Genomic DNA, 24,537 nt, shown 5'->3' with positions numbered 1-24,537 from the left:
CAACACCTGAACATGGTGAGCAGATCTACCTGGGCCAGTACGGACAGCCTTGGGTGGGCAGGATCAGAGGTCACTACACAGTAGATGCCAGACTTGGGACCTTGGACAAGCTCGAGGAACGGACCCGTGTGAACCTCATGAGGTTCAACAAGGCCAAGTGCAGGGTCCTGCACCTGGGTTGGGGCACCCCCCAGAATCAATACAGGCTGGAGGATGAAGGGATCGAGAGCAGCCCTGCCGAGAAGAACTTCGGGGGACTGGTGGATGAAAAGCTGGACATGAGCCAGCAATGTGCGCTAACAGCCCACAAGGCCAACCACATCCTGGGCTGCATCCAAAGCAGCGTGGCCAGCAGGTCGAGGGAGGGGATTCTGCCCCTCTACTCCACTCTGGTGAGACCCCACCTGGAGTCCTGCATCCAGCTCTGGAGCCCTCAGCACAGGAAAGACATGGACCTGTTGGAAAGGATCCAGAGGAGGGCCACAAAAATGATCAGAGGGATGGAACACCTCTCCTGTGAGGACAGGCTGAGAGAGTTGGGGTTGTTCAGCCTGGAGGAGAGTAGGGTCTGAGGAGACCTTATTGCAGCCTTCCAGTACTTCAAGGGGGCTTATAAGAAAGATGGGGACAGACTTCTTATCAGGCCTGTTGCAATAGGACAAGGGTTAATGGTTTTAAACTAAAAGAGTGTAGATTTAGACTATAGATCTAAGGAAGAAATTTTTCACAATGAGTGTGGTGAAACACTGGCACAGGTTGCCCGGAGAGGTGGTAGATGCCCAATCCCTGGCAACATTCCAGGTCAGGTTGGACGGAGCTCTGAGCCACCTGATATAGTTGAAGATGTCCCTGCTCATTGCAGAGGGGTTGGACTAGATGGCCTTTAAAGGTCCCTTCCAACCCAAACTATTCTACGATTCTATGACCCAGATAATAGATCCTGCCTTAGAAAGAGCAACTTCTCTTTTCCTTGCCCTCCTCTCCCTGCCCAGGAGCCCCTAGCTGTTAGGTTATCTTTCTTTTACACTCAGCACCTCACCAACTGTACCAGTGAGAGCTAACCGAACACGCGGAGCCCTGAACTTGCAGAGGAGCTAAAATGGTTGCAATTGGTGTGATAGACCAGCATAGACCATTTCAACTTGAAGCACTGGTTGAGGGACAATGAAAAACCTAAAATTCAGTAAGTAGAAATTTACGGTTTTCAACACACAGGGCTAGGTATATATCTATTTACTACCCTCACATTGCAATTCCAGTCTTCAGTGAAGAAGGAGGAGCATGGAAGATGTGAATAGAAAGTGGTAGGAAAGAAGATTGATCTCCTTCTTGTGCCATAATCCTACCAATCAAGAAAACCAAAAGATGTAGGAAGTATCAAAATACCAACCCGATGCACTCTGGCAGAAGTCCCAGGTGGTACTGGTAATAACCTCACCGTTCATAACATTCATCTGAACCAGCAGTTTGGTGCATCATTGCTTCGTACTCCTGTAAGTGAAAGCCAGCAGTAGTTCTGCAGCTGCTGTAATACCCTGGTCCTGGGAAAAGACAAAGCAGTAGTTAGTTACAACATTGTATGAGACTGCAAAATACACATTTCAGCATGTCCACTGAGCACAACAGGATTGCCAGAATGCCAATGAATAAAAATTGCACCTCTGCTTGTGCTCAGTGCTGTTTCCCTCAGCTTCCTTCGCATGCTCCTCAAACCCAGGTCTCTTTACATCTACAATTCCTAGAGGGCCAAGAACACAGACTGATGAACTGAAATGTCAAAGATGATTGATGAACAGTAACAGACAACAACAGTGCTGAACAGTGTCAGTTTTATACTGGTGGTGGTATATAGGGTGATTTATGCTGCCTAGATTTCAGAAGTCTGTGCCTGTGATCATCTCTGATGCTTTCTGGAGCCTGTGTGCTGAAGACGAGAAGGTTTATGCAAAGAGAGTGACCTTCCCTTTCTTCCACATTGAAAAAGTCCATTTAATAGATTTGGTGAGTAGTCTTATTTCCCCTACATTGCTGAAAAAGCAAGTAGAAGGGCAACAGCAGTTGCCTACTTAAGGCAGACAGTCATTCTCTGCTTTGTGTAACAGGCCCACTAGCAAATGCAAACAGTTCATGTGTCACCCAAGCCTGCAAAAGAACACACAAACTTTCCCAGGAGCTGCTAATCTGCTGTGCCTGAGGTCAGGTAGTCACTGCAGCAGTCCATACTGCTCAAGGCATGCAAAGGAAGTAGACTCCCATTATATCTGGGGTGTAAAGCAGTCCCTCTTATTTTCCCTTTTTTATCCTGTTAGCCTAATCTGCCAAGTACTCGGAAACTGAAGCTAGTTTCCAAAAGGATGGGAATACACACAGAGGATTTTCCAGTTACCTCTCCTCAAGGAGTCACGACATGGCAGAGTGAAAATGTTGCTTTGCTGGTTTACAGAGGAATGGCCTTTTTTGCATCCTGCATATGGAGGTAGAATCCCAGGAGTTCTTCCCTCTCTGGTCTTTTGGTCACCTGCTCCATCTGCCAGGATCTTGCTAACCCATCGAGTCACCAGACCCCTCCATCGGGTAGGCAGGGCTGAGGGATATGGGTGGTAAGGATTTGACCAACTCACACTTGAGGATGAAGACAAATCTATTAAATTAACTGTCGGTGGCTAAAAGGAGACCCCTGTAACATACAAGATTGCCTGTCTTTAATTGGATATTGTGTAGATATGTGCAATAGGAAATGGTGGATTCAGTGTGAAATGAACGCTCCTGTTGTGGCACGGGGTACAGGATGGGCAGTAGGAGCCATTGAAGGGATCAAGCCCAGGGTTAATCCTCCCAGGTTTGGATATTATATACATTGGGCTACCGAGGCCTTGGACAGGGTGGGATAATGCAGATTAAAAAGAGAAGCAACAGAAACTAAAGGAACATGGCCCCTCCCCAAAACCAATACCCAATCTCGAAGGAAGTAAGGGAAGACGTACAGTTTTTCATCTGGATATTACACGATTAAGGCGACATCAAAAAGGGCACTTCATGCACCAATGCGCCAGCGTGGCCAGTTAGAAAACCAAATGGGACTTGGCACCTCACTATTGACTATCGTGCAGTGAATCGGGCCACACCTGCCTCAGCCCCTCCGGTAGCCTGCCTCCCCGAAACTAAAGCAAAAGTGCCACACAGGTATAAGTGGTTTTCAGTTCTGGACTTTTCCAATGGCTTTTGGTCTATCCTGTTGAAGGAGGGGGACACCCAAAGGAAAACTGCATTCACTTGGGAAGGAGAACAGTATTTTTGGACACAATTACCCCAAGGCTTTCATAACTCCCTGTCTATTTTCTGTCAAAAATTAAAGGAAGTGCTAAAAGCATTGAACACCAAGGACAAGTGGTGAGCCCAATATGTTGATGCTATTTTAATTATGGCAGAAACAAGAGATGCATGTTTGGAATGTACTAAAGTTCTTGAAGTTGTGGGGAAGATGGGTCTTAAAGCAAATGACACCAAAGCACAACCTGTTACACAAAGGTGGAATATCGAGGTCATGCAAGGTCCTACTGGGTGGGGAATTACCTCTGCCAAGGAAATGATTCATGCATTTAACTCCAGGTTGTTTTTCTTTGGTAACTTATTTTTTGATAATTTCAGTCTCTTTGGTGACAATAACAACTTCTTCGCAAACAACATCTCCAGGTTGGTTCACCCATCTTGATGAAACACTGAAGTACTTCCATGTCTGTTTAATGAAACAGAAGTATAATTACAATCTACCTGTGGATAGAAAGGTTGTTTTTACCTGAAAACATCAAGATTATACTGTGCTGGGCATTGCCCCTCTAGCTGACTCAGAACAGTAAACCCAAGCATTTGCTTACATATGGCAATTGGGGCTCCTTCAGAATCTTCTGAACTCTTTCATTTAAGGAGAACAGAGCAGGAGTGTTCCTCTTTTCTCAGGAAGCAGTTTAGGTTTTCTTTAGGGGCAAAGCTATTTTTAGAAGTTCCTGCTGCCCTCCTACACAGTCTGTTTTCATTGTCCCTGTGTCCACTTCTTTCCTGAAGATCATCACCTCTCTGCCTTGCTGTAAACCAGCTCTGTTAACCGATCCAGGTTCAAAACACACACAATTTTTTTCTTAATGCAAATCTTTCTTTAGGGGACATCAGTAGGAACATTTATTTTTGAATTCAGAAGGTCAAACTCTGATAATTGTTTTCAGTGTATCTAGTATCCGACACAATCGATGATCCCTTTCTGATAAGATGACATTTGGATAAAATCACGCTGTAAGGCTACGTGTGGCAATGAATCTGAAATATGTAAGCAGAATTTGGGAATCTCTTCTCTCCCAAGCCTAGACTTCAGTAGGCCATTAAGAATTAAAGCAAAAATACCCTGTCCTGTTAATCAGTGTGGCTTTTTCAAGAGTATATATTTCCCAAATTATGGGACTCTGCATATTGAATTTTCCAGTTACCTCTCCTCAAGGAGTCGGGACATGGCAGAGTGAAAATGTCATTTTGCTTGTTTACAGAGGAAGGAGGTTTTTTTGCATTTTGCATACGAAGGTAGAATGTCAGGAGATCTTCCCTCTTTGGTCTTTTGGTGGATTGCTCCTTCCGCCAGGATCTTGCTGACTCATCTTCTGTCTCACTGATTGTCGTTCTGCGCTGCATTGTTTTTTCCATGTATTTCTCACCTTCCAAAATGTCACAAAACAATTAGTGACTATTAACTTCAAAACAAGAATTGACTGAAGACAGCATAATGAATGGCCAAGGGAAAGCTTTGTCAACATTTCTCAAGAAACAAGGTCTTTATCTGTGGGATCTTGGTGACCTCTGTGCACATATCAGTTCAGTGCCGGATGCGTAAGCCTGTGTCATGGCTTAACCCCAGCTGGCGACTAAGCCCCACGCAGCCTCTCACTCACTCCCTCATGGCAGGGTGGGGGAGAGAATCAGAAGAGTGAAAGTGAGAAAACTCGTGGTTTGAGGTAAAGACAGTTTAATAGGGAAGGCAAAAGCCGTGCACACAAGCAAAGCAAAACAAGGAATCCATTCACCACTCCCCATCGGCAGGCAGGTGTTCAGCCATCTCCAGGGAAGCAGGGCTGCGTCACACGTAACGGTTACTTGGGAAGACAAACTCCATCACTCCGAACATCCCCCCCCTTCCTTCTTCTTCCCCCAGCTTTACATACGAAGCATGACGTCATATGGTATGGAATAACTCTTTGGCCAGTTTGGGTCAGCTGTCCTGGCTGTGTCCCCTCCCAGCTTCCCGTGCACCCCCAGCCTGCTCGCTGGTGGGGTAGCATGAGAAGCTGGACCATCCCTGACTGCTTAGCAACAACTGAAAACATCAGCACGTTATCGACATTATTTTCATCCCAGATGCAAAACATAGCCTCATACTAGCTTCTGTGAACAAAATTATCATCCCAGCTGAAAAGAGGACAGCTAGTTGTAAAGTGTTTAAAAATTAAATACACCTTCAACAGAACATCATCTAAGGTTATAAGCAAGTATCAGGTAGTAAAGCTTATTGAAAAACTTACCTAAGTTCATCTTTTGCGTACAGCCAGAAGTGGAGTGGTCATACGATGTGTGAGAAAACAAGCCTTTTGTGTCAGGAGGATCAACAGTTTTTCACGGTGCTGATTCTACTAACTTCTGTTTCATTCTTCCTGCTTTCTTAGATCTTTGCGTCTAAACTGCTTAGTAATAGACCGCTGCTAGGCAAGATAAAAGGCTTGTCCCCTTTTCTTCTTCATGAGAGCTGATCACAAACTGTGGAGGAAATGGAAGTAGATGCTGCATTTATTGTTGGCCAAAACAAAACCAAAAGCAACTGCTTCTTACCTGCAGCGTTTGCAGAGCGTGACGGTGGCTTAATGGCTGCCTTGGTGAGAGAAGTGGAAATGGTTATGTTGAAACTGAACATACCCATAGAAGCCTATAAATAGAAACAAATACTGCAGGATAATGACAGGAATGCATATTGTGATATCCTTCCTCTGTAGGCTTTTAAGTCAAGCTTAACCTGTTTGCAATAATGTGCTCACCCTGAATAAATTTAGACCGTGAGAAAAGGAACCGACAAGTTCACCTCAGCTTGTAGAGACCAACAGTATTTTTGACCAACTCATTGCAGTGCTTCAAGGTAGAAACAAGTAACAGCAGCTCTTGTAGAAAATTAGTGTAACAAAACTCAGTGCTAGATCTGAGGAAAACTCACATAATAAATCTCGTAACAAATTGGTTTTACACATTCACATAAATGCCATAAAGGAATGGCACTTGTGATATGCTGGCTTGTTGCCACCCTCCTCTTGTACAGTGGAGGGCCCTCCGTTGAGGAGACAGCTGTGCTATGGCCTTCTCAGCATGCCAACCACCTGGGCTTGCCCCACTCCTTGGTCTGACTGACTGGGACCAGCGTCCATCAGCATCAGTGCAGACCATGCCTTTCACTCTCGTTCTGCCACACGCTGCCATCCACAGCAACCCTCGCTCTTCTGTTACAAATCTCTACGTTCTCTCTTATCCCAACGCTCAGGAGTTTCATATTAACATAAGAACAGATGTATTGGGGCAAACCTAAACTGTGCATAGTAGCCCACCGCCAATAATGGCCAAATCCCAGCTCCTAATGCCTCAGAGAAGGGTATTAAGACCCAGGCAATCACCGTATTACTTCCTGAAACACTCTGGTAGCTCAGAGGTGCGTGCTTGGGACTCCTCAGCAGACTCAACTAACTTCTTCCCAGTTCTGCTGTATCCTTTTTGATACAAGGGGACCTGAACTGCACGTAATCTTCAATGGCACACATGCAGGAACACTGTGGATTTTTTATAATGACAGAGTACTTTCTGAAGTCTTCTCTGTTTCTTCTCTAATAACATTCAAATTCCTCTTAACAACAAGCTGGTGTTTCATGGGGGATCATTACTGAAGAGTAATGATCGTTAGACCCTATCATATTGCTTTTCCTTTCCTTTTACCTACTGTAAATTTCAGCTGCCAAGTGCAGTCAGCAAGTTTTCTGAAGGTCTTCTGTAATGTTTTATTACCAACCTTTGTTTTTAAAGGCCTGAAAAGCTTACTCATCAGGTTTTTTTGCTGCTGTTTTTGTTTCACTCCCCATCAAGATCAGATGAGTACAGGCCTCTGTACACAGCACTAGTGCGACACATCTGGAGTGCTGGGGCCCAGTGTTCTGGGCTTTCCAGAACAAGACAGACATGGACATACTAGAACAAGTCCAGCAAAGGGCCTCAACAATTATTAATTAATTATTCAGATGCTGGAGCATCTGAAATACAAGGAGAGGGTGAGAGTTGGGAGTGTTCAGCCTGGAACAGAGATGGCTCAGGGGGGATCTTACCAGTGTATATAAATACTGGACAAGAGGGTGTAAGGAAGATGGAGCCAGGGCCTTCTGGGTATCCACTGACAGGACAAGAGGCAATGGGCACAAAATGAGAAACAGGAATTCTGTTTAAATATAAGAATAAACTTTTTAGTAAAAAAGAATGATCAAAATCTGGAACAAGCTGCTGGGAGAGGCTGTGGCATCTCCACCTTTGGAGATACTCAAAACTCAACCAGACCTAGTCCTGGTCAGCCAGCTCTGGCTGACCCCACTTCATGCAGGGGCATTGGACTATACGACCTCCAGAGACGCCTTCCAGCCTCAACTATTCCATGATGCTATGAGCTTTAAAAATTGCTGTATGGCAGATTATTTATCTTTACGTTATCAGCCTGAACAGTGTAAGGTTGCCAAGTTTAAATGCCACAAAAAACAGGTGCAAGGCCATGTTATTATCAGGAGCACAAATTCCAAGTTTATTAGGGATCCACAGTGAGACAATCCTCCTATTTGAGCCTCTACAGTCTGTTCATTTTGCAGTGCTAGTTTCCTCCCACCAAACCTAAGTAATGGAGCAAACGGTGAATTAATTCTGCAAAAAAACCCCAACAAATCAAAAACAAAGCGAAAACGTCCTCATACAACTCTGTCACATGAGTATACATTACAGACCTCCAAGGGTTTTTTATAGTTAATGTATGAAAACACTATCCAATGAATACAAGCACACAGAAATAATCTGAAAGGGAGCCCAGAAGCCAAAAATCTAAATGCTTTCTCAGAAAGTACTCACTTAGCATGCATATACAGAAAGGTGTATAAAATGTCTGAGATGTCTATGTTTAGAGAGATCTCATGAATATACAACAGCATTTTGCGAGCTACAAAAGTTTAGCAAAATTTGAGTATCACCTGATTCAGCACTTTCAGTATTCTGATTAAAATATACAGTCCATAATATATAGTAATATGCACAGTCACTTTACCAGTATTTTCAAAATTTCAGAATTGAACAACTGTGCAAGTATATATTAAGACTCACTGATTTTACTGACACATAGCACACTTGAAATGGAGTAAAACCAAGTACTGTGCTTAACAGGGGCTAACTTCACAATATCCAGGAGGTCCATTTTCCTTAAAAATCAACTTTAGCAAGTCCACTTGCAAGATTATTAATGCCAGGTCACAGCAAAGTGAGAGTGTTATGCAAGGTTACGTCCAAAAATACTGTAAGTCATACACACCTTTAGCGCGCTAAATTATATCAAGTCATTAAATGCATATATGATTTTAATAAAAAGTCTGAGGTTTAGCTGGAGACATCTTTTCCCAATGTGTTTGAAGGTTTGCCTGGAGAATCTTTTTCCGGATTGCATAAAGCATCTGCGGTAGAAGAGGTGTTGTTTGTGACTGGTTCAGCAGCGTAACCGTGCAACACTTGCTCAAGTCTCTGAATACCTGTAGAAAGGAAACACAAAAGGGAAATAATGACAGGACATATGAAAAATAAATTCACCACGAGAGTGATTAAACCCTGAAACAGGTTCCTCAGGGAGGTTGCGTAATCTCCATCTTTACACAGTCTCAAAACTTGACTGAACAAGGCCCTGAGTCACCTGCTCTCTGACTTAGAAACTGGCCCTGCCTTGAGCAGGAAGTTTTACTAGATGACCCAAGAGTTCCCTTTCGATCTACATTTTTCTTATATGCTTCACAAACATCCACTTTGCCAACAGTATAAAGCATTCATTCAAGGTTAGTGTTTTACAGCATAAGAGATGGATACATTTTTCATATCCAACATGAGCCACATAAAAATGAGAGATGGTGGGGAATTCCCACATGTTATAAAGCATAATTTGAAAGAGTAAAAATCTTTTCACATAAAATTTGGTTCTTTACTTTTGACAGAGTAAAAATAAATTTTAAAATTAAATTCTGAAAGCTTTAGAGGTTTAACATAATCCAACATAAGTGCTTTGTAACCTATGCTCTGGGCCAGTCTAATATTTCTCAGTTCACACAAACCTAATAATAATTAGGTTTGAAATTATTATTTATCATGTTAACATTTCTTAAAACTTGCTTGCTACTACATGCCATATTAGAAGTAAAACCCACTTACTTACTTACACAAGTAAATATTATCTACAGAATCGGAGAAAACCAGTCTAAACCATCCAGGTTCATAAGAATAAAAAGCTTTCCCAGGACTAATCAGGAGTTTTTTATCAAGGAGCTTCTGCCATAATTCAAGTTCAGCTTCAAATGTCTGTGATTTTAAGAACTAAAAGAAAATAATTTTTTATTAAAGGTTGAACAAGTGCATAGATTCATTGAAAAGATTTTCCAGGACTTGATACAGTGTGTAACAACATGCACAAGGAATTCTTACGTTTCCAAGTTTTACATTCCCACCCCTTTTCAAACTTCTTACATACTTTTCTGAAGTCTGCCCACACATAGAGTCCTGCTGAGCTTTTGAGTACAGGTATTCCAACATCGGCAAGCCCATCCACGAGAATATTCTGTGTTTCTTTGAGTCGCTTTTTGTTGGTGGGAAAAAACACGTTATCCAACCAATCTATCAAAGCAAGAAAAGTATAATTGTTTTATTTCCACTGCAATGGAAAAATAAGGCAGTTGAATGTCAACATTTGTAGTGTGGCTAACCTCTGTCCCTAAGCAATTGACTGAGAATGTGCTGAACAGGTCCAGGACAGCTATGGAAGACAGCCAGTTGATTCACAGCTTTCTGTATGTCATGATTTCTGGTGTACAGTACTCCAACTCTGATACCACTCATACCAAAATCCTTGGAGGATAAAAAGAAGAGAGCCAAGTGCAGTTTTTACTTTATGTTTGTGCTTTGTCAAGCCACCAAGTCTAGAGTGATTGTGATGTATAGTAAAAAAACCTTCTGGAGTAAATTCTCAACGTTGCCAAATGGAGTCCCAAGTGTGGTAAAAACCAGCCAGCAACTTCTAAACATGCCTGTGGCGGGAAGGTCAGTGGCTTTTACAGGGCTGCTTTACTGACAGCCGAAAACATGCTTGGCTCATACCCTTGAGCTGCCCCCATTATACCCTACTATTATCTCCAAGCAGGCATTGGTTTACTGTTGCCTCCAAGAGAAGAAAAGGTGAAACGCTACAGATCTCAAATGTACTTGCATGTTTCAATGCCTTTAATACATACGCATTAACTGTTGCTGTTAAGTAGATCCCAAATTAAACTCTGAACTTTAACAAATTTTACACTACCAAAGAAGAAAACAAATAAACAAAGAGAAACTCAGTTTCACAAATTACATCAGAATAGCCCAACTAATTTTTGTGGAGAAATATCTTAAATTAAAATACAAACATAGTATTTTGACCTACCTTGCTAAAACCCCACATAAAATGTGTCCGTTCTGGATCTGGTAAACTGAATGAGAAAAGAGGGTTGCTAAAGAAGAACAAGTTAGGCAGGTTACAAAAATGTTTACATTGTAAAATTGGTATTTAATCCTTTGAAGTGACATTTTTTCAGAGAGCTCTTAACAAAACATTACCCTATCACACTGATCTCCCAAGTGTGTGCTGAGGCAGCGATTTACAAAAAAAACCCCAACAAACCCAAACAGAAAGGATCTGTGCTAAGATGTAGTGGTCCAGTTCAAATTCCCAGATTCCCACTGCATAGTCACTGATCACACACGGATTAAAACAAAAGCAGTGTTTGATGTGATGCACAACTGCTCTTGTACTAGATGGAGAAGAATTGTTGCATTTCAGGCTAGGGAAGGGAGAAGTGAACATTTTAGGGCATGCACCTACACAGTGGCATGCAACTAAACAAAATACACCTCAGTGTACCACTGAAGATGTTTTTTTCTTCTTTGTGCAACTTTATGTAAGTAGGCCCAAGGCTGGAAATTTCCTTCTTCAGCCTAATGGAGCTGGGTGAACTTTCACAATCACAAAAGTATTTTTTTTAGGCTTCATTTATGGTTCATGATCTTGTATGGGTGAGGGCTCATTGGGCTTGGTTGTACCTGGACAGACTTGGAAATTTCACAGCAGTATGAAATTTATGCAGTTGTAAAAAGTAAATTACATACTATTGAGGAAATAAGTTTTATTAGTCAGATACCAATAGGTTTAAATGTTCCTGAAACATTTATTCTTTTCATCATCTGTTAGGAAACTAAGAGCCCAACAGCACACTAGTCAGGAAAGAGACTCATCATAGCAGGTAACCTGCACAGCCTTAGGCAACCTCATTACCATTACAGTGAGAATGTTACACTCAGGCTGTGTGACAGGGAACAACAAAGAAAAGTGGCAAAATGACTACGGGCTCTGTCAATTTTTATTGTTATTACTATATCATACACATCAGCTGGAAGCAAGAGATCTGCCATTTAAAGCTGCCTGTGAAGAAGGTATCTTGTATTAACTAGTCTCACAGTTGCAAAGACTTAGATATGAGTTAGGTCAAACTACACCAGTTACACTAGCTAACGAGGAGTTTGAAAAAAATGGCATGGGTTCTATTCAGGATTAAATATCTTCTAATCCCGGCTAAGAAACCACACTTACCAATCTAAGCTAAGAACACTGGTGAAGGTGGTATCACCATAAACAGACAGCATGTATATTTCATCCATTATTACATGCAGTTCATATCTATGTATAGAAAAATACAGGCATATTAGCACATTTAGAAGACACTTCTTTGCACACACACACACACACACATATATATATATAAAATCTTAACTATTGTTATGGCAAAGTATCCATAAGCAAGCCAATTTGCTATTAAATTCCCCCTGTGAATTTTACACAAAGACGTCCCAAGGTTTTAAGGTCACAAGATGTACTGTGAGCACTTATGCATCACCAACTTCTATTTATACACATTCTCAATTTCTCAGCAGCAATAACATTACATATATCTGAAACAAAATCCAACTGCATGCTCAATTGAATGTTCTCTGGAATATGCATGGTCCTACCCAACTTTTATTTAAAGTTTTAAATGAACTCAGCAATATATTATAAACCCCTTTACCCCGCAAGATTTGTTCAGTGAGACTTGAAGCCAAATGCAGAGGTTAGATTTAAAAAAAGACTTGTCATGCATTTACAATAACTCTCTAATACACTCTCGCTGTGGAAACCACAGTAAACAGAAAGCCAGGTTACACTTGATACCAACAAGCTATGCACATATATAGAAACACTGAAAAAACTGCAGAACGGTTTTCAACACCCAAGTAGTGCAGGTACTCTCTTCTAGGAAAACTTCATGTAATCTGATTGATGACTTCTGTGTTTTGTTTTAAAAGGGAGTTTGGTTTCAGAACAGTTTTTACAATAAAAGTAAAATTATTGTTTCTAATACTTATCCTCTTAACATTATTTTAGTACCAGCTTAAGTTGGCTGCATCCTGAAATCCATGGGGCAGGCTGAGAAGAGATACATTTGCCTTTCTAGAAACTTGGTAACTGGAAGTCCCACACTGAATTCTACCAACCTGCAATGCTGTTTCCATGAAAAGAAAATCATGCCAAAAATAAAGGAATGTTGTGTTATTCCATTTCAAATTTAAATGAACCAAAAGGAAGTGTTTTTTCTCCATCAGTGCCCAAGGGATTCAGGAGACTGTTGGACCTTAGAATATGAACTCTGAGCTGGGCAAGGATAAAAGAAGGGGAATGGGGATGAGACATTTCAGAATTATCTTCCTTTGACAGAAAGTGAATTGCTTGCACATCTCGAGCTAAGGAGGTATAAAAGATGCTACAAAACTTCAGACCGTTGACTTACTCCTTGCCAATTCAATTACTTTCCCTCAATATCAAATGGTAAGGTTTTCTTATTTTGATAATGTTTCAAATGACAGTGCTGGCCATGTTACTACTGTTGCTAAAGGCTGGTAATCACCTGTTGTCATTTTTCAAAGCAGGTTAATAAAGAAACATTGTTAGGCAAATAAAAAGCTTTATAAGTTTAAACCACACATGAAAGAAAAAAAATCCCCACCATATTTCACTCAGAAAGACATTGTTGGATCCCAGGTTAAGCAATTTATTCTAGTGTTCCCAAAAAGGCCAAGTAAAAAGGATAGTTGCACAAGAAACATGATCAGGACCCTGTCCATGACCGACCATGTACAAGCAAAGAACAGGCGATAACCAAAGGTGATTTTTCATCACTGCTATATTGCATTAACAGAAAATTAAATACCAAAAAATAGCACTAGGGCTCAAACCTGTGTGCAAACTCTAGACATTCTTTCAGTAACTGTGCTGGGTAAATGTCCCCTAATGGATTGTGGGGGTTGATCAGGATTAATGCTCTGACTCGGATGCCCTGAAAAAAGAAAAACTGATAGTTGGAGACACCAACAACAGCAAACCAATGACTAGCGAGGATGCAGCGAGGAAGTTTGTGAACCCTTCAGTGAAAAGCAGCTTTTGAAAATTATTTAATTACATACTGTAATTACGTATTATGTACAAGGTTCCAGCTACCGACCGTGTATCACAATTTATCCAATATCGCCCCAAAAAACATACTAAATAGTTTATTAGTAAATGAAAAATCAGGTTAGCACTCATTTGAAGCACCCATTGATATCAACAGGCAAAATTATGGTGGTGTAGGGATTAATACTGCTTCTACAGGCATACTTCCAAAACAATTTCCCAGGACTAAGCAAAGTTACTGTGGATAAACATGGGAAAGCTGAACAGAAATTGGACTTTGACATCTAATAACCTGCCAAGTAATTAATTTTTCAGTGGTGCTTGTTTCTTTAAACAAGTAATAGAATCCTCAGAAGATTGAAAATTGCATTACCTGGTGTTCTGAGAGATGTGCAGAGGTCTTGGGCAAATAATTACTTTTTAATTATACTTATCAACAGTACACAATTTCTGTTACAGAAATTCTCTCCACAGAAGCTAAAGTTTTTACTGACCTATTCTAAAAGATTGTAAATATTCTACTCTGTAATAAGAAGAGTCCCACATGATCAAAAATCAGATTACAAGTATGAATATAACCAGTCCTTTTAAGTCTACAGGTATTTTTCAGAAAATCTTCTGTTTTCTATTTGGTAAAAAAATCCTTAATGTACATTAACATAAGCTATATGCAGCAAATATACTTTTATTGTACACAGTCAAACAGTGCAATGACTACAGCAGGAACTTTCAAGACTTTAAACATACCAGCATGAGGAGTTGCCTTATTACTTCATGCTTGGGATAAACTTGAAATTAAATTAGTATTTTTTATTTCCGCATTTTGTATTTTTAGAAAACCTCACCCACTACAAATTCTCACTCCACCTGAGCCTCCTCCAAAGGAGATTATTTGCAAAGACCAACTGCCAAGGAACTCCACGGAATCAAGTTCAATGATGAGGAAGACCTGGTATTTGCTTTCCCTGACACGTGCAATTTGTTTGAACATTAATGGCTACTGCAAGCAAGAACTTCACAAGAAATTAACTTTCAGTGCATTGCCTTTCATTCCAGCTACAAGTAGAAATTACCTGAAAGCAAGAGAAGATGCAAATACCAAGCACAAACAGCTGTTCCACAAGTACTCCTTGCACAACCGAATATTTAGTGTATTTGACCTCTGATGGGTATTAAGCAAAAGATGCTGAGTGAGGCACTGTTGTTCCTTGTAACTACAGGCTTTATGTATTGTTAAACTTTATTTTCTGCCCTGGAAGAGGACACAAGACATCTATCTCACTTAATGTTGTTCATGGAAACAGCTGCTGTGGGACAGCAGTTTCTCAATCCCTGTTCTAGCCTAGTTCCTCCAGCTACTTATGACATTACACACAACCAAAGCAGATGTTTACAACATTATTCGTAAGAATGGTTTCAGCTCTAGAAGGACGACAGACACCCACAGTTCTCCAAAGAGTTAATCTGACGTGTGACCCAGCGCCTTGTCCAGCCAGCTCATGTCCTGACAGCCACAGCAATGCTGCAGGGATGCTAGCTGCTTCCCTCTGCTAGGATCAAGTGAGTGTCTGAACGCTCGGGCTCGCACGGGCTGGCAAAGGCACAGACAGATGACACAGACATACAGATGGTGTCTAAACATAGGCACCATGCTGATCAAGCAATTAGCTAGCTAGGACAGCTTCAACAGATCTATAAAAAAAGTTATGCGCATATTTGCATGTATCCAAAATACCCACCTTTTGTATGTGACTTTACTTATAACTAACCTCTGTAAGTGACCTTCCTTGTAACTACAGGCTTTATGTATTGTTAAACCTTATTTTCTGTCCTGGAAGAGGACATAAGAAGTCTATCTCACTTAATGTTTTGAAATGTCACTGCCATCACCACCACATATTTGGTAAAATGTTTTACTATTCAGCCGGTGCTTCCTCTGCTGGATCTTTTCAAGGATGAGCACAAACAGTTAAGTGCATTTATAATTTTCCATGGCGTGTACAACAAGAATAGGAAACATTTTAGCCTGAAATACTAGTGAGCACTATTTTGTGGACACTTACAAAACCAAACATTTCCACAGGGAAGAAAAGCAGTTCCAAAGACAGAAAGGAAGGCGGGGGGGATGAGGGTCAAAGTATGCGACAAGCAGTAATATCCTCGTTTATACAGTCCTGATCAGGATAAAATCACTGAACATGCTAAGTATTTTGAACTAGTGAAGTTTCCTAAACACTGGAAAAACTACATTTGTAGTTGTTTGCTAGCAATTCCTTGTTAGCCAGAACTCAGAAGAACCCTCTTCAAAATAACGTTAAACGTATTTCTTTAATTGAGTGAATCATTACAGTAGCACATTCTCTCTTCTGAGGGTCAGAACCATAGCTTGTTTACAACACTTTGAATTCCATTAAAATCTACAGAGGAAGAAACTTGGTCTTGAAACACAAGTTACGATCTGTTCTTCATAAAATGGAGCTGGGGAGTTTCTCTGCATTTTGTTACAGTGCCCAGATTATAAAATCAATTTGAATCCTGTTGCTAGAGTGGGACCCACCTCAGTCACAAGACTGAAAGTCTGCACAGATGAAACTGTACAAATGCTTCAATGCTGAGAATATATGCTGCTTACAAAATAACTAGGAAAACATTAAAATTGGAAATTGGTGTTTTAATACCTGCTTTTTAGCTTTCTGTAATGCATCTTCTAATTTTTCAACTGTTAACTGGAAAGGGTGACTTTCTCCGTCAGTCACCTACAGAACAACAACAAAAAAAAAATCAACAAGAATAAAAAATATTAAGAATATGAAAAATAAAAAAGAAGACAGTGAAGAAACACTCCCACCTAGTGAAAATATAATTGCTGCTGGCAATAAAAGAACCTAAAACTAAGATCAGGCTTTTCTATATAAGTAAATTATTTTGTTTTTAAATGTTGCCCTTATCCAAGACTACATTATCAGTGCCTTCCAGAAGAACTTGTGTACTTGAAAGATCACTTTCTTTTTTTCCCTCTGACTGTATGACTTGGTCTTATAAAAGATGCACCCCCCTTCGCCTTGCCTCACAGTCTATCGAGCTTTCACAGGGGGAACCAATATTACAGAACCTATGTGGTAGATACATCTTTCAGTGCTTAAGGGGAAAAATTTGCAAACCAAATTTACTCGTAGTAGGAGCGACAGACTTAGAGCTGACAAATTATGATTCAGCATGTCAGTGCAGAATAGTGGCTGCACAGAACGAACATAATCCTACACATCTGATGACACCAGCCTCCGATCATGCTGCAGTCTGAGAACAAGAACAAGACAGGCTGTCTCTAAAAGTGCTAGACTGGTCCTGTTTCTTCACGTGGACTTGGTTTCCATTTTCAGGTTTTTCTGATTGTTCCCTGTGAAATGTCTGTTAATGTATGTGAATAGCTAAAGCTTTACCTCACTGAACAAGGGCACATGAACAGGCTGTATTCCGCCATATAGCCATGTTTTCGAATTTATACCACCATAGTATGGAGCTGGAATAAGATATCCATCTAAAAACATTAAAAAATGAAATGAGCATTTCTCATGAGCAGTTATTTCATCACACTCTAATAGACTAAACTGACAGTCTACGAATTTTACATCTGATTTAATCTCAAAGCCTTCATTGTGGCCTAAACCAACATTTAAACAAAACTGAAAATTTAGCATACATCAATCAACCTGAATTCTTTCCCAGTATTCTTCCTTAGCATTTGCACCAGCAAACTCTACAGTTGTATATATTTTCAGTAAAAGGGAATGGACCTGATCAATGACTTTGTTTGTTTGTTTGTTTGTTTGTTTATATAACAATGACCAACAATGACCTTGCTCTCAATATTTTGCTAATGCTCTGTTACTATCAATTTTTCATCAGGAATTGCTGCAAACCTCAACTACTTCTTTCTGGTTGCCAAGGTGCCATCTTGCAGCCAGGGAGCCTACAGTGCTGTGGAACTTGTTTCCCTCCTCATTTTTTTGCTGTAAAGTAGCCCCAGGTTGGTGTTCTCCTGGACATACTGCAAAAGCCCTGCATGACAAGGTTTCAGAGGGGATGGAGTGGGCTACGCTAATGAAGGGGTAAAACAGAGCCTGTCAGTGTTCAAGAGGAAGAGTTCCTGTTAAAACTGTGCAAATACCATGAAATCTGAACACATTTGGATAGACACGGGCACAAGTAGCCTTCAGTAATCATTATCATTTAAAGATGAACAAAACTCATTGGTTTCACAGTGCTTTTGCCACCAATTCGCTGAAGTCGTTGCCCCATGTTACTCTACATGACTCCACCCTCCTCCCAAGGACTCTTGGTGCCAGTAAGAGAGTGCGATGCGGGGCGGCACAGCCTCCTGCACTGGAGGCCATGTAAGTCATCCTGCTCACCTTCCTTCCCTGGCAGGTCTTTGTGGATTTCCCCATTCTCCGCTGTACTGCACGCCTACCCTGCTTCCCTCATTCCAAACCAGAGAGGAAAGCATTTTCCCTTGATGACCTCTCTTCTTCCTCCTACCGTCTACTTCTGCTGTGAGCAGATCGTTTCCTGGGACTCCACTCCTTCTGCTTTGCATTCCCACCTCTGCTTCCTCCTCACCACCCCCCCTTGGTTGACCAGGAATCCCTCATTTGCTGCAGCTCCCCTCCCCTGTCCCAAATTCCATCCATGTGTTTTCCTTAGCCAGTTACCCAAATTTTCTCTGGGTCCCAGATTTCAACCCAGTACACCCCGCCCCGTGTGCCTACTCCCTCCAGCTTCCACCACGGTTCCCACCTCTTTTTCTTGTAACTTTTCAAAATACACTGCATTTTGATACCCTTCTCTTCCTACAACACTCTTAAAAAACCCATAGATTGCATACCAGAACACAAGTGAGCCTGCTGATACCTCAAATGTTTTCCACCATTCCAGAAAGAGAGGCATTATTTCAAAGACACTCTGCCAGTGACAAAGAAATACCATGCCTTGCTTCATTTGGGCAGTTAGAGTAACAGCAGGCTGTCAGAAGCCACAATACGATTATATGCACTGCTAACAAATGTTTTTAAGTAAAATAATCAAGTTTTTGCTCACCACCAGGGTCACATAGTACAGTTGACAGAGTAGCAAAAACAGCACAACAGCCATTCATAACAGTTATCTGAAAGTAGTAGTACAAACTTTCAATGAGCAATCAAATATTCAGCAGAAATATCAGCACTTCTTTAAATTCATAAAGTCACAAATATCAGCACGAGTTTAAATTCCAGAAAATACAGTCAAAAAGCCACACTACACCTATAACACTAGTCCTTTGAGCGTTACACCTTGCTCACTTTTTCAAATGGAAAATCGACACTACTAGGACTTCTGCAAATCTTGCATACATCCCTCCTGTAGTATCTTACTGACATTTGTGTTCAGATTTATTCATCTTTATCAGTTTAAGACAAAGAAGATACAAAGATAAAGCACTTGTCTTACATGTTCCGGATTCAGTGCTTTTGCAGCTCTGGCATAGTCAGTTAGAAATTTGGCAATTTCTTCTCTGAAGCTAAAATACAGAATTAAAGTCAAATATGCAATCACATATTTCTCAGGAAAAAAAAACACAAAATACACACAAAAGAATGAAGCTTGCCAAAAAGAGAACAAATGCATAAATTGTTCTGTTATGAAAGCCTTGAAGATTGATTAAATAATATAAATCCCTCAGATAGCCAGTGTGCTACATTTTATGAGATAGAGGCACGCAGAAGCCATCTGTTACTCTGAATAACAGTGACTGTGACTCAACTATTGTCGCTGTAGACTAGAAAAATGAGAAAATAAAAGCATCTTTTGAGCCCAAGTGGGATCTGCTTTTGGAGAAAGGACAAGAATTTGGGTACCCAAAACAGTGAAACCTGAGTCAATGTCAATTCTTTACATCAAGACAGGCTTTCAGGCCGAGTGATGGTGATGGTGGAGTTCTCATTGATCTTCAGGGAGCCAGTATTTTACCCCTGCTCTTTACAGCTCTCAGAGTTTCTGTTTATCCCTCACCAAGACTAGAATGAATCATTCCAGGAGCAATTCACCGCATCAATATGATTTACCACACCAATACATACTCTCGTGCTTGCCAACAAGACCCCGAATCTTTCACCTTTGGCAGTCCTTTGTGGCACATTGAGGGTGAGGAGAAAACCTGAACAAAAACCCAGAAAAATAACTCCTGCACAGGAACCCAAAGGCCTGCCAGCATGCAGGTAACAGTAACACACCTGGCCTTTGGGTTTACCAAAAGAATGAAACCTCACCCAGCTTCACACGAGCCATGCCTAGCACTGACAACAAGCAAGTGATAAATAGGAAAATTAACTTCTTACCTTCTAGTACCTTGCGTAACAGAATACTGGAAAAGATCAGGCTTCAGATAATTCATGTCAGGTCTTGTGAGCTAGTGACATGAAAGAGAGGTACTGTAGAACACAGTGTTCTTGGCAGTTTTGTTCTGCTGTAGCAGAGTAAAACTTGATTTATGTAAAAAAAATTCATTAACATTAAGGAAATGGAGAATATAAAAATTAATGAGTTACAATTATACTTTGCGCTTCTTTTTTAGTTTTAAGGTATTAGAAAACAACACTAAAACATCATCAAAATGAAGGAAGAAAATAATGTAAGAATTATTTATTGGATCATTCTGTCATATATTTCAACAAGTCCTGAATAACACGCTGAGGAAAAGCATCCCAGCTGTACCTAAGCAACGATGCAGCGACTTCTGAGATATATCAAAGCTGAAACAACACTTGCATTATTTATGATATCAACTTCTAATTCACATGTCAACTTTCATTAGCTTCTCAACCAACAGAAGAAAAGTGACAGCAACCCTATCTGTTACAGAAGAAAACTAACTGTATTATCAGCAGCAGCTTTCTCGCTCTCAGAGCAGGTGCCCCCCCTGAAAACTGTCCCAGTCCTGCATTCATTGTGGCATCTATTTGCTTTACTCCCAAGAAAAAAAAACGCTCTCCAACTGCCAGCACTGCCAACTCATCAGCTAACCAATCCATCCAGTGAGCTTATGGCTGACCCTCCCAAACAAGCACTGCAAATGCACTAGCAGTTGCACTAGTGCAAATTCATTACCTCAGGGAAGTAGGAAAGAGAAGCAAGAGGTGACTGGCAAGCTGCAGAAGCTGTCCTGGCAATGAGATCTCAATTTTCCTAACACATAAGGCAGAACTCCATGCCTTCCAGGAGATGAACTAGAATTAACAACTCTAGGGAAAATACTGCCTTTAAAGAATGAGCAATCTCCCCATAGCTGTGTTTCAGAGACTGGCTCTTACTGTGCTGCAGAGCAGCAGAACATTTAGGCTGTAGCTTTAATTTTGCTCCAAGTCTGAATTTCATGTATGGAGCATTTTCAGTCAAAGTTTTGTCTTTGCCATCAGACAAGCAAGCATCTCATCAGGCCGTGATTTTTCCCCTCTGAAAACACACGTCTTCCTGAAAGCCAGCATTCCAAAGCAGTATTTTCTGCTAAACAGGAACAGACTCTTGTATCAATTCTGTTTGGAGTATGTGCTCAATCAAATGTGAATGAAGTTCAAGCAAAACCAAAACTATTCTGGTTTTCAACCAGCGGCAAGTTTTCAATGTCAGTATACTTGGCGAATTATTTCCAAGTATGCAATTGGAGCAGTTTATATATAAACAGAGGAAGTGTGCTTCCCTGGGAAAGCTGTTAATCACAGCACCGTCGGTCTCCTACCCTGTACGTTGTTTTTCCTACACTGAATTGTTAGCCAGAAAGTTCAAAACTGATGAACTGGAGGTTAAATCCCAGTTAGTAAGAAGACGGCAACACTTACTCTCTCTGCTATCAAGTCAAAGCAAAGCTTGTTCTCACTGGTGCCCAAATTCAGGATGCCCTGGAAGAGAAGGCAGTTGTTACCCGCTGCTAAGGGGGAGGAAAGCACCCGCTGGCCTCTCGCTCTGCCATCGCGACAGGTGCGATACCTCGCGGGGCTTTGCCAGCCCACCGAAGCAAACCCACCGCCCGGGGCGGCAGGTAGGTTTTTTCCCCCGCACCTGTGGGTTAAGCTCCCGATCGAAAGGGTCGGCGACGAAGAGGGCGAAGGCAGCCTCCAGCAGCCCCGGGGCGCTGCCGGCGATGCGGGCGCCGCGGGCCGAGAGGGCCGGGGAGGCAGCCCCGCCATGGAGGCCGCCGCCGCCGCCGCTCATCCTCCGCCGCGGCGGGCCGGGAGCCGCCGCCCTCCGCCCGCCCCGGGCTCCGCAGAGCTCCGCTCGGGGAGGGAGCAGCGTTCCGGGGAGACTTTTCCTTGCGCTCCGCTTGTGTTCCGCTCTCCCGGCGGCTTGCGACTTACCGCGTAGCGCCGCGCTCACGGGCTGCAAGCTACGCGGTAAGCCGCAAGCCCCCGAGATGAGTTCCGTGTGTCTGATGCCAGATTACCCACTCCCAGCTTGCAAGATCTCTCCTCTAAACCCGCTGTCCTCACTAAAATGTGGCTGGGTTAGGCGGGATCTGCAGGGATCTGAGCTGGGCGGGAACGGGGATGCGATCCCCTCAGCCAAAGGCGCGAAAAGGGAGAGCGGGGTCGGTCGGGAATCCAAGGTTATTTTTTTCCCCAGGACCCGTAGAAAAAGTTTCACTACGCTGGCTTCAAGTGTTTCTTCCTATACCTATGTTTTAAACTCTGCTTTATTATAAAGGACGTGTTGCTCTTCCAAAAATTTGGGGCGGGAGGAGTCTTTTAGACATTTAGAGAAGTGGCAAGTTTTTTAACTCCTGGAAAAATGGGCTACGAGTTAATTCTTGGCAAACACCAAAACTCTGATGCACCAAAAAGCTTCTGGTGTAGCTTTTTAGTACCTAAATGAGGTCACGATATTCTAGTTAAACAATAACTTAAGCAGTCCTTTGGCAATATACAAGCATTGCCTTAAAGTAGTATCTGTTGTTAAGAAATAATTTAATTACTGCATCCTGAAACTTGGCAATAATTAGGGAAATGGAGATTAGCATTGAATCTGAAGGGTCCAAATATCTTCCTAATAGAAAAATGACACAAAACCATGAGGATATAATGCTAGCTGTGCTTATGCTGGAATTACAGAATTATGGAACTGATTTTGTGGGTGGTTTCACATATTTTGCTTTTTATTCTACAAAGCTGCTGGCCTCTGGAAGTAGGGGAAATCACCCAGCAGCTGTATGACCTTAATAATCTTTGATGTAGCAAATTCTAGTGCCAGCGTCCACTTATCCACTGGGTCTCCACAAGATGCCTACTGTGTTATAGCTGTGCCTACGTCGGGTAATTATCATTATTGCAGACTCTTAAGAGCCATTTCGTGTGAACAGTGAAGAAGGAGGAAGTTGTCTTTCTGCATGTAGGAGTCCCAAACTGATCTTTTCCCTGAGACATCATTCTTCACCAAATCATTTCAACTAATTCAAGCTATTAAAAGATTTTTGGCAACAAGTGTGGGACAGCACTGCTAAGGGATACAACATCTACCCTGCTTATCTAATAGCAGCTGGTACGACACTGCTGCTCTGTGACATCACAGGAAGGCTGCGTACTTAGGAGTCTTTCAAAAGCCCCGCCAGCTGCTGGAGGACACGGAGGAAGAATTTTTCACTCTCCGTGTCTGTTAGGTTGACCTACACTTGTGACTTGAATACCAGTAAAATGATTTAGCATTTCCTTACCAACCACCATCTGAGCATCTGAAAGTATTTTATTCTTGAGCTCTCTGCTGCGTAATTGGAACAGCACACTTAAACCCTAAGTTGATAGATTTTTATTTCAGTGTACCTATGACAGATTGTTACCCTTTAGCCTGTTTTAGAAATGGGAAAACTAAAGCAATTGAGCCTTAAAGGAGGATTTGTACCATTGCAATCCTGTTGTGCATATGCTAATTGAAAAAAAATAAATAATCTGGTATAGGATTTCCCAAAAAGCCAGAAAGGATTATAGAACTAATGTCTCAAAATTTGTACCTGAGGAAAAACTGGGTATTAGTTAATAAATGTTAAACTTTTCGTGTATTACAACAGCTTGGACTGAGGTCAAACACATTATCATCGTGATCAAGTTGCCATCTCCCTCCCGCTTCCGACGCAAAATATTTCACTTAACCCACACTTACATCTGACACCAAGGCCAGGCTAACAGATGGCCCACTTCTAAGAGAGGGCACGGGGGGTGCAATGGAGACTCTGCAAACCCCTGTAATGAAATCTATGGGAGGAGTGCTGCTTTGAAAGACCCCTGCCAGACCACCTCACGCCCCGGCCGAGCAGCCCCCGTGGCAGCGGTGAACGGTTTCTCCCCAGTGATGCCTGTGAGAGAGTGAAGTGGATTCCTACCTGTCAATTGACGTTGACAAACTGTAGTGTGGTCTCCCAACTTCATTCCATAGGGTTAATGCTGCAAATACCAGCCTCACTCATGCAAGAAATTCCGTTCTTCTTCTGGTCTCTTCCAAGTCCCTGCATTGCTCACGATTTTATGATTGTTCTCTGAGCTCCCTGGAAAGCAGCAGGCTTCACTCCCACCCTACTGTATGACCTTAGGAGGTGTTAAACAATAAACAGTCAGATCCTCATGCAATAATACAGCAGGTGTATTTTTTTATAATAA

At 41.7% G+C, this 24,537-nt stretch overlaps 1 protein-coding gene across 1 annotated transcript; it reads right to left on the bottom strand.

The window, feature by feature from the left end:
- Positions 1 to 8,691: 8,691 nt before the first annotated feature.
- On the bottom strand, positions 8,692 to 22,108 carry LOC309402649 (1-aminocyclopropane-1-carboxylate synthase-like protein 1; the record flags this gene model as incomplete). Its single annotated transcript, XM_081996510.1, has 14 exons — positions 8,692 to 8,840; positions 9,516 to 9,669; positions 9,824 to 9,966; positions 10,056 to 10,197; positions 10,766 to 10,811; positions 11,969 to 12,055; positions 13,648 to 13,748; positions 16,543 to 16,620; positions 17,305 to 17,402; positions 18,962 to 19,028; positions 19,352 to 19,421; positions 20,239 to 20,309; positions 21,736 to 21,795; positions 21,956 to 22,108. 14 exons carry the CDS (start codon positions 22,106 to 22,108, stop codon positions 8,692 to 8,694), a joined length of 1,419 nt encoding a protein of 472 aa, XP_081852636.1.
- Between the last annotated feature and the right edge of the window lie 2,429 nt (positions 22,109 to 24,537).

The sequence above is a fragment of the Phaethon aethereus genome (genome assembly GCF_964289735.1).
Source record: "Phaethon aethereus genome assembly, chromosome: 2".
NCBI classification, from domain to species: domain Eukaryota; kingdom Metazoa; phylum Chordata; class Aves; order Phaethontiformes; family Phaethontidae; genus Phaethon; species Phaethon aethereus.
The sequence above is the reverse complement of the archived record's forward strand: the minus strand, read 5'-3'. Positions and strand labels throughout refer to the sequence as shown.